Genomic DNA, 10,628 nt, shown 5'->3' with positions numbered 1-10,628 from the left:
GAAAGAACATCTTACTGCCAGGGAGTTATCGCCCCATCACGCTCCTGTCAACCGTCTCGAAGGTTTTCGAGAAACTGCTACTGCAGCACCTAATACCACACATCCAACCACGCGACGAACAGTTTGGCTTCAGAGCGGAGCACTCAACCACGCTTCAACTCGCGAGGGTCCTGCACGTCCTCTCGGTGGCTCTCAACAAGAACGAGTCAGCCGTCGCAGTGATGCTCGACATGGAGAAAGCTTTCGACCGCGTAAGCACCCCGGCCTATTGTACAAGCTGGCCACATCCACTACTCCTCGCCGAATAGTCAGGATCGTGGCCACCTTCCTGCAAGACAGGCGTTTCCAGGTGTCGGGGGAAGGCACCCTATCCACGCAACGCCCCATTAGAGCCGGAGTGCCGCAGGGCAGCTGCTTGTCTCCGATATGTTACTCTAAGTATACGGACGACATCCCAGTGGCGGAAGGTGCGACCTTAGCGCTCTACGATGCTGCCTACATTACTACATCTCTGACTCCCGCCCACGCGGCGATGAAAATGCAGCGTCAGCTGGACCAGCTCCCCCAATGGCTGGATAAGTGGCGTCTCAAAGTGAACGTCTCGAAGATCCAAGCGATCTCCATGGGGCGACGACACCTACCGCAGCCCCCTTCCTTGATGGGACAACCTCTGAAATGGGCACGGTCGGTCAAGTACCTTGGCGTGACCATCGACCGCTGCCTGTCAATGAAATACCACATGAAGGAAGTCATTGAAAAATCGCGAGCCGCGCGTGCTCTCCTGTGACCCGTTCTCCGATCGGATCTCCCCCTCCGAACCAAGCTGGCCGTCTACAAGACATACATTAGATCGCGCCTAACATACGCCGCTCCCGCCTGGTATGCCTTAGTCAAGGAACCCGAGCGTGGACGCCTGCGCGCCCTGCAGTCACTAGCGCTAAGGACTTTTGTAGACGCGCCGTGGTGCGTACGGAACGCGACCACCGCCAGAGCGTAGGTCTCTGGAGAGCATCGACGACTTCATAACTCGCCTGAGTCGGGCCATGTTCCAGCGCGCCGACGCGTCGACCATCGCACACATCCGTGAAGTGGCCCCGTACCATAGACGCCCGCCAGACACGCCCTGCCGCGAGATCTTCCCGTGGCCCTACCCGGACCTACCCCACCCGAACACCCGCCTTAAAAAGCGGAACGGCCCCCGACGTCGAAAGCCGCTGCCTGCAGTTCGCCAGCTAAGCCTCCCACAAGCGCGTCCCACTCGGCCGGCTCGAGCTGGGTAGCGGGAAGGAGAGCCCAAGATGTTGACCCCATCGGACGCCGGCTGGAGTCTAACCACCGGAGATGTGTCCTGGCCCACAGTCAGACTCGCTCCGTCCAATAAACACCCGGACACGACCACCTAGATTTCACCACCGCAGGCTGGAGGCAGCCCATTCGAGACCCAGTGTCTGGCTCACGCCTCGCCCGCGGCTTTCCTGATATGACACCAGAGCTGCAAACGCCCGCCCCAACGACCCGTCTGCATCCACAGGCGGAGTTGCAGCCAGCTCGGGGGGCCAACGCCCCGAAAAGCTACCCTCGACCCCCGCTCCCAGGGGCCCGAGATGACCTTATATTATTACGGGGAGTCTCGCTCAGCCGTTGCAGGGATTGGACCTCTTCAAAGGAAGGTGTTCGTCATATCGTCTATGAGGTTACCTTCAAGAGCCCGAGATCCTGACGACATCCAAGAATATAGCCATCGGTGACGTCAGTTATGGTGACGTCACTCTTAAAAAACGAAAAACTGCTTCTACTCCGACATAATATATTATATTTCAATCCCCTAATAACACATTTTAAATGGTTGTATGGAAATTAATTTGCTAACCTTAAGTCACTTGTGACAGACGTCATGTTACGGACTTTATTAATTAGTTTGTAAAACGTCAATAAAGTGACGAAGTTTGAAATCTTCGATAAGTATGGAACGAACATGAGAGTGGACGAAGCTCGCCAACATTGTGAACAGTTGTGTGTTCACTGGGTGTGTTTTACTTTACTCATTATTAATATTCATTAACTTTCCCATCGACAGTTAAAGATCATTTCACGGTATGTTTATTTTAAACTTGGTCGTCATCGTTTCAATGTCCCCTTCTGTAGTATCGTACCTACGAGTTTCCTTGTATTTCACTCCCACGCGTACTTAAGACGCTTCCTCCTTAAACACCGACTAAACGTCCAATTCATGCTTAACTCGTTGATCGCGTAGTCACTATTCAAAGGCGCCGTTCAGAGATGTCTTTAATATTCACCATTACACGGAGTTTGTATATATTTTAAAAATGTATGTTATAAACAAGAGTTAAGAGTCAATACAATTGTTATAGTCTCTTATTTTGTGGCCCAGTATTGAGTATATGACAAGTGTTAATTATTTTTTTTATAGTAAGTCATTACCCTCTGAAATATTAAATAATTTAATGAAAGCAACTTGATCGCTTTGGATTGCCTTGGTTATATTATTAGGTAACATTTACACACCCCGGATATCTTAGTGATGAACTCAAATAAACTAAAGTAATCAACTGATACGTGATAATCGGAAATGGCAACTGTGCCTACAGAAATCAATCTTTAACTCCCAGTCGTTATAGGCAACATTATTTTAAAACCAATATTTTATTATATTTTTATTTTTTTAATAAAAATTTTGTCGTCATATAACTCGAAAGTTTACTCCACGACAGATAATCTTCACCAGCTCAGGATGAGATTAGTTTCAGAGAAGCGAGCGACACAAATCTTTACAAGTACTCTTTAAACATTGCAGTTAAGGTCACCTCTTATATTAAGACACTTTGCAACATAGAAATTGGTTAACAAATACAATAACCCTAATCACCTGTCACCACTCACTACAATGACATAGCAAGGAAATAAAAATTAAAAGAATCGAATTAACTACAAAAGTAGGTACCAAAGAATATTTTTACCCGCAAATCCATCTTTCATAAATAAAAAAAAAATCGTTCACAATTGAAATAAAAATTTTAAAAAAGGTTCAAGTCAACTGAGGTTACAGGTAGGTGCTTATTACAAGGAAAGTTTATAATGTAAGAGAAATTAATACGTATAGTTACGGTTTAGATATGTAAGGCTGATACTGACGGATATTAAAAATATTGAGCGGAAAAATACCAGGAATAAGTAGCGGTTTATTGTTTGGTATCATTTATTATTTTATTACAAATCATCCATATCTTAACGTATACTCTTAAAAATATAACCACAGATAAAATAATACATGTAACTAGTGTTAGTTATAATTATTTATAGTAATTTAAATTGTGATATACTTGATAATTCTAAGCTTAACGTTTTTTATATTCTGATATTTATTGGTAATTCTTTTGATGGTTAAACTAGCGCCATCTGTATATTATATATCTGTTATGATAGTGTAAATTAATGTTAATAATGTTTCTGTACAGTAATTTAAATGTCCAGATACTTAACAATTGGTTTTGTAATTTATAATGAGAGCTTTAGCATGTTTTACGTGATGTTCAGTGTTTTATTATTTAATGGATACTCTTATGAGGGAAACTAGCGCCCCCTGTATGATATTGTAACTTACCCTCACCTAAAAATGTTACATTTGGCTATTATAAATAGGATGTAAGTGCTAGACTGGGGATTCTGTCACGAGTTGTGGAGCAATAAACATCTAAGTGGACGTACTGCCTAATTTATTTGTAACACTATATTTTTAATGTAATTTTAATATACTTATTTCCTACACTATAAACTGTACCCACCTGTTTCTAATATTAACGAAGCCTCACTACTCACTGGAGGCAACCATCAAACGTGTCACTGCTATAATCTCCCTTGTGTTTAATAATAACTCTAATATATCAATAAAAATATAACATTTTCCTTTTTCTGAAAAAGCCGTTTATGTATCCCTTAAAATATGTAATATTTACATTATGTGCTAAGTGAAGATTTTTTTTTATGTACATAATAAGTCCAGCATAGTTAGTTTACTTATGAATTCTGATGTAACGTTTTCCTCGGGAAGGTGGCAGGAAATTATATTTCTGACGTTAAGACGTAACCTCTCAGCATTCCATGGATTCACCGTGCGGGTGCCGGGTCCATCGCGTTGCAGGGAGAGGAGCTTCAACAGTGCCTGGGACTTGCGACCCAGGTGTAAGTTTACCACTTCACCACTTCTACCGAGTATAAATCCACGACGAACCTATTTCGAGTGAGTTCGTTAGTGAGCTTGTAATATTTTTTGACCTTGATGGTATGGTCTTTGGGCATGTTGGTTTCCCAAGGAACCGTAAGCTCTATCATCACAACACGCTTTAAAATTCGCGGATACATAGATGTGTCTGGTCTGGAGGACGACGCACAAACATCCTCGGGGGTTTTGTATTGTTTTTCATACGTATCCATCATTATAGACCAATCCGTAGCTGATTTAAGGATGGAGTAAGGCTTGACATTTGATTTTATAGCCCTAGTGCCCTCTCTCACAAAACCTACTGATCGCTCGCTTGTGGTTATTTCCCTTTGCGCTTTGGCTACCGAAAGACTAACCGCTTCACATATGATTTACAGAACCCTATCGTTGTTCCTGTTTATTAAATATTAGCCTGTTTATTAAATTAAAATACGTAATACTAAGTCGAGTGATTGATGTCGAAATTAGATATTTAATGATTGAAATTTCAATCCAGTGACTTACAATTAGGGTGACTGGATGACGGCAGGTTGGGAACGCAGGTGCTAGTACCTATCGCCAAAGAGTGTGACCTCAAACCTAGCATTCTCTGGTGGTCCATACTCCATAAGCACAGACGCTGGAGACAGTGTAAGCGTTAAAACATGTCTTAAGCGTTACCTGATATATATTTCGTCCATAAACATAATTTGAATATTTAGTAACCAAGTCAGATTAAGGTTAGTAAAAAGTATAATAAAGCAAAAAAACTTATTATATTTTATTTGTTTAATTTAAAACATATTTGGTATAGTAAATAAAATAACTTAAATTATCTAAATAATTTAAACAAAAATATAAGTTCTGCAAAAAACGAAGTTTATTTACTTTCATTTCTGTCATAACAGCCTATTATGGTCTACACTCGACTGTATCTGTGATCTGTCAAAAAGATCTAAGGCGTGTTTCATAATTGTTTACTTGTAATATAAATTCCAGTGTTTTTCGTCCTTCTTCTCTATCAAAATTGAAAGTTGTTACATACTTCCATATTGTGATTTCGTTCTGTTAATTATTACTACTAGTTTTAAATAGATCGTCTGAAATATCTAGTTTTTGGATATATTTTAATACCAAAACGTATATGGGATAAATAGTATTTCAGGTTTAATTTGAAAAAGTTAATTTAAGATAGAAGTATAACTACGATAAATATGAATCTCACTTACAACAGTTTAAATAGTGTCCTGGTTTCATACGAGATTTGTCCTTAAAATGTAAATCACACAAGTTTTGTCAAAATCAGCAGTGAAAATATATTGATATTAATGTTTATATTAAATGCTGAACTTGAGCTGCTAAATCCAATTCAAAACTAGGAACGTAAACAAATATTATAAATAAAGTTTAATAAACGAGTTGTCATTTTATTTTAGTTTTTAAATTACTTAACAATGAACCAAAGTGGCCTCAGTCGAGGTGCTCATATAATTATTCCGTGTATTTCAAGAGACTCTCGTCTGTACTGGAAGAGCAGGATTCCGTATCTGAATCTGTATCACTAACATTAACTCCAAAGGTATCCATAGTGTTGTCGATCAGAACATCTAACTTGTTATAGAAGAAGTCTTCTACATGGGTGACATGAGTGATGCAGCTTTGCCATTTATCAGGAGACACGTTTCTGATGCTGGCCTGGAGCAAGGATTTTATTTGTTCAAATGTAAAACTGGTGTCGGTGATCTCCAAGTGATCCTTCACATCAGACCACACCAGTTCTCCCGGGTTTAGTTCACCATGATATGGCGGCAGTCTCAGGATGTCCACCTTGTATTTCCTGGCGAGCTCATCAACAGCATATGACTGGAAATCCTTTTTAATGTCACGAACTCTCTTCAATAATTCTACTTTGACATCTGTTTGATCAAAATTGATTTCCTTATGCAGGAGCCACTCTTGTATATCTCCCTTGGTCCAAGCTATACTTGGAGTTTTTTCAGATCGTCTAGTGTTATAAGGTGCAGCATTCATGACAACAACAGAGCCCTCTCCGAGTTTTGCTAAGTTCTGTTCAAACCAATACTCAAAATTATTGGCATCTATTGATTCATGGGGATCTCCTTGGGTTTTTAATTCTGATATATGTTCTGCTGCCTCAAGAAACCCCGTCTTGCTGCCAATGTGTAAAATAACTAAACTTTTACTTCTCGAAGTGGTATTCTTGGTGCTGGTGCCGGCTCCTTCATTCGATTTTAGTCTGGTGTGTGTTGAAGTGTCCATGTAACATTTTGCATCAGAGTTCCCTGAAAATGAAACATTGACTTCTTGAGAAAATTAATTATACACAAATTAAAGAAAGGATAGTTTTGTAATTCCCTTAGTTAGTGTTATTAACTAGCAATGTAAGTTTCATTATGAACCAAGATTTAGATACAAGACTACATACAGACAGAACAGAGCAGAGTTATCAAACAAACCTATATTTAAAACTGCTTCATTAATATAAAATATGTTCCGGTTTTGATTTCTGTACACTTTAATCGTTTTCAAGTAATTTAGCCGCCACAATACCACGTCATTATTTTCGACTAAAGCGTTGGTTCCTTTGAGTCTCACGTTTCTAAATTTCAAATGCTTCAGTATTTTATGAAACGTTGACTTTTTAAAATTTGGTAGATTTTCGTCGTCGTTGACCGCTTGAAGTATCTTTTTGAAAGTAGGCAGCTCGCCCCTCATGTAGTGACTGTGAACTATTTTCCTTATAGTGCTTTTATCATCGGCGTCTATTTTTTCGGAGAACGTCAGTCTCTTCTTTGTCAGCACCGGGGACGTGACTCGTTCGTGTGTCGCGTACTCTTTCAGAATCCTATAAACTGAAGCGATGCCGATGCCGCACACGGCAGCCGTCTTCTCATTTAGTTTAGTTTTGTACGGGTATTCGTCGGCAGGCCATGTTCCCTTTACGTGTTCGTATACATTTATGATCATATTCTTTTCGCTCGATGTAAAGTATGTCTGTAAAATAATTAAAGAGTTTATTACAATTCACATTTAAACATTCACAGTAAAACATTTTCAGTGACATCTTTTTCAATTTGTTTTTAATCTGCCACATTAATCAATCATAATTAAACAAACCTTTTGACGTTTATGGCGTGCTGTTGGTTTTTCGTTATTAGTTTTAGACCGAACCGGTTTAACCCTTTACTTGGCAAGAACTAAAAATATGAAAAAAAAGGAAATTATTGATAAATTTTGTTTAATTTATGAATGGACAACTTGAGAAAAATAAAAATAAAAATCTAGGTATCCTAGGTTTCGAGAAAACTTAAGTACATCACAATGTACACTGCCAATTTTACAGAAATATTATAAATAAATTGTTTGTACATTTTGGTGTACACTACCAAGGACATAATGAATTACATTATTCAGGTTATTATAAATTTATTTCAAAAAAAGGAGGAAATATTTAAATTATTCTTTATTATTTTAGGTGAAAATTACGAAAGCAATTACGTTTTATTTTTCCCACAACAAAACACAAATGTACGTTACATTTTATACAGTAGACAGATGTTCTTCCACTCTTACAATATTTGCAACGCATTGTTTCATTACCTGCTTCTGGAAGATGACCTGTGTTATCAAATCTGACGCTATCAGTTGGTCGGACTGAGACTGGTTTATGGATTTTCAGATTCTCGCCTATATCGTCTGTAACGTTTTGGTTTGTTCCTATTCTATTAGACTTAGACAACCCATCAAACAATTCAAATCTGAAATCTTTCAATGAAGTCTTCTTCCCATCTCTTCTATGTAGGAGCCAAGCGTTATTTATACACATATCAACAAGTTGTGAAAATATTCCCAAGTACCAACGGTGACTTTTGAAGGGAGTTCTATATAACGATATCAACATATCTGCTAAATCGACCCCTCCCATATGTTTGTTGTAATGTTTGACCACTTGAGGACATTCTACATCTACTTTCTTTTTCTCATCCTTATCGTATCGTTTGATTGTTTCTAAGGGGTACGAGTCTATGTAGGTGCTAATAAGTGTAACCACTTTATTGTCGTTCCACTTTACGACTGCCAACTTATTCTTATTGCAAACCACCTGGGCGCTAGAACCGCGTTTCTTCTTTTTTAATTGTTTGTCAGTTGGCAATAACTCTTGACAGCCTCTGAGACGATTAGTCCTTATTGTTCCTAGACTAAGGATCCCGTATTCTTCCCGCAGAATATATGTTAGTTCAGGCGACATAAAAAAGTTATCAGCATACACAATGGCCGGCTTTTTCTTTATAGTTTGACACAATGCAAGCACTACCATACCTCCTAAAAAAATTGTAGCTTCTTTCTCTGAAAAAGTCAGTCCACGAAAGGTATCGTCGCCACCATACAGAATAAAATCGTAGATGATACCCGAAACACCCGCACGGACAAAATTCTTAAACCCCCATTTCTTAGGTTTCATTTTTATGTACTGCTTTCGTTTACCTGCTTTACGACCTTTATAAGGTATCATCATCTCGTCAATGGAATATTTTCCTTCTTCTTCAATTTTCAGAAAATTTTTGCGTATTTTCTCCATTAGGGGGCGAATCTTGAAATAACGGTCTGAATCTTGCAAAGTATTATCAACAAAATGAATATATCGACGTATTTGTTGATACTTTTTGAGAGGCATAAGATCAGCAATGAGAGGGTATCTTGTTTTTCTTGCCCAATAGTCAGTATAAGCTGGCATCTGTACTATACCCATCATGATTTGAATGGCCAGGAAGCTTTTAATCTCATCTTCTGTCAGCTGAATAGATCGACCTAGTTGTTCAACTGCATATAAATTTGTATTATAAACAATGTCAGTAATTAAGTCAGGAGAAAAAAAGAAATAAAATAATCCAGTACTGTCTCTATTTGTGTTTGATGGAGATTGTATAAGTTTTCTTCAAGAGATACATTGTGACGAAATACTGCTTTTAACCATTGATAATTTAGTGATGATGCTATTGAAGGTGGATCAGAGGTATCTGGTGAAGGCGGTATATAAGCATTTGCTTCCTCATCAGATGTGGAACTATCGTCAGAGCATGCGTTTTGAGCGGGTACCAAAGCCAAGATCTTATGGGCGCGAGTTAGTTGTAAGTTCTGCAGGCGGAAAAAGAAAAAAAAAAGTTCAAAGCAGACAGTTTTTATGAGAAGGTAAAAAAATAAATAAACAAAAACTGCCGATTCGTTGAAAAACAAAAACTGTGTAAACTTAGCAATGTACAGCGTGGTTACCATAGTTCATTTTTAGTATTTTAGTGTGTTATTGGCAACGTGCAGTGCAGTGTACATACATTTGTTTCAACCAAAATCGGCCATAAAAATTGACACAGTAACGCATAAAACCACTTTTTGAGTAATACATAGTTTTTAGATCAAATAACACACCATTTTTTATTAGTTTTTGAGCTAAAAAGTAATTTATAACGCAAAAACTTACCCGGGTCCCGCCAACACTTTGTTGTTTCGAAGCCATTTTGAATTTGACATGTGTTGTTCAGTGTTGCAACAACGAAAATATTTTTCTACTAATTCTAAATTATTTAGTAATATTTTTAATAAAAACAAAACAAAAAAGTATTATTATTTAACCAGTAAATTTTTTTTGAAATGTATGTACAGTCTAATGTACCTTACCAAGTTAAGGGTTAACGTCCATAGCCAAAACTATTAGTTATCTTACAAGACTGCTACAACACTATTATTATTATAAGTTCGTTAAAAATTTACGAAATAAAATAAAAAGCAACGTTTTCAGTACAAGAAAATCAGTAATGACCTGGTGTTATGAGATAATTTCGCTCCAAATGTTAGCCCGTACTGTCCGTGAGGTCTATCCAACTTAACAAGATAATATAGCGCCCTCTCTCTCTCACACGTTTGTATCACCACGAAAGGGACAGAAGACGGTTGGCCGATGACGTCACAGTCTAGAAGGGTTCACTCACCTGGTGTTTTGATTTTATCACGAAAACATTTTTAGTCATTTTTACGAAAACCAGATTAGGGTTATGAACATTATTTTGTATTTATAAGGTTAGTGTATTCATGTGTAGTCAAACAAGTCAGTGAATAGATGAATAATGATATTAAAGTAAATTTTTGAAATAAAATTATCAAAATAACGAACATTAACGAGTGTTGACTACAGGAAGGCTCTAATTCCGAGCGCGATAATAGATCCCAGTTGTTGACGTTGTGTTTGTTATTATATATTATTTATTATCACTCAAATCATTAAATAAAATAATTATAGTTTAATTAATTTATTACAAAAATTTTTTTTTATGAGTTAATGATATATATCAATATTAAGTACAATTCAATTAAAATTCAGTCTTAGATCGTATGT

The 10,628-nt window shown here is 38.0% G+C and overlaps 2 protein-coding genes across 4 annotated transcripts; both read right to left on the bottom strand.

The window, feature by feature from the left end:
• Window positions 1-5,613: 5,613 nt before the first annotated feature.
• On the bottom strand, window positions 5,614-10,334 carry LOC116776357 (uncharacterized). 3 transcript variants are annotated; one of them, XM_061525363.1, is made up of 4 exons: window positions 9,923-10,105; window positions 7,358-7,413; window positions 6,697-7,234; window positions 5,614-6,522 (listed from the first exon to the last, which is right to left on the bottom strand). In XM_061525363.1, exons 1-4 carry the CDS (start codon window positions 9,933-9,935, stop codon window positions 5,711-5,713), a joined length of 1,419 nt encoding a protein of 472 aa, XP_061381347.1. In that variant the 5' UTR covers window positions 9,936-10,105; the 3' UTR covers window positions 5,614-5,710. The 3 variants fall into 3 exon arrangements, with proteins under 3 accessions (XP_061381347.1, XP_061381348.1, XP_061381349.1); XM_061525364.1 differs by lacking the exons at window positions 7,358-7,413; window positions 9,923-10,105 and adding an exon at window positions 10,225-10,334; XM_061525365.1 differs by lacking the exon at window positions 7,358-7,413 and having other exon boundaries at window positions 10,056-10,167.
• Window positions 7,689-9,892, bottom strand: LOC133319779 (piggyBac transposable element-derived protein 2-like). Its single transcript, XM_061525366.1, has 2 exons — window positions 9,717-9,892; window positions 7,689-9,376 (listed from the first exon to the last, which is right to left on the bottom strand). Exon 2 carries the CDS (start codon window positions 8,991-8,993, stop codon window positions 7,707-7,709), a length of 1,287 nt encoding a protein of 428 aa, XP_061381350.1. The 5' UTR covers window positions 8,994-9,376; window positions 9,717-9,892; the 3' UTR covers window positions 7,689-7,706.
• Window positions 10,335-10,628: the final 294 nt, after the last annotated feature.

This window comes from Danaus plexippus, chromosome 28, assembly GCF_018135715.1.
Source record: "Danaus plexippus chromosome 28, MEX_DaPlex, whole genome shotgun sequence".
Lineage (NCBI taxonomy): Eukaryota > Metazoa > Arthropoda > Insecta > Lepidoptera > Nymphalidae > Danaus > Danaus plexippus.
This window is presented reverse-complemented; position numbering and strand designations above follow the sequence as displayed.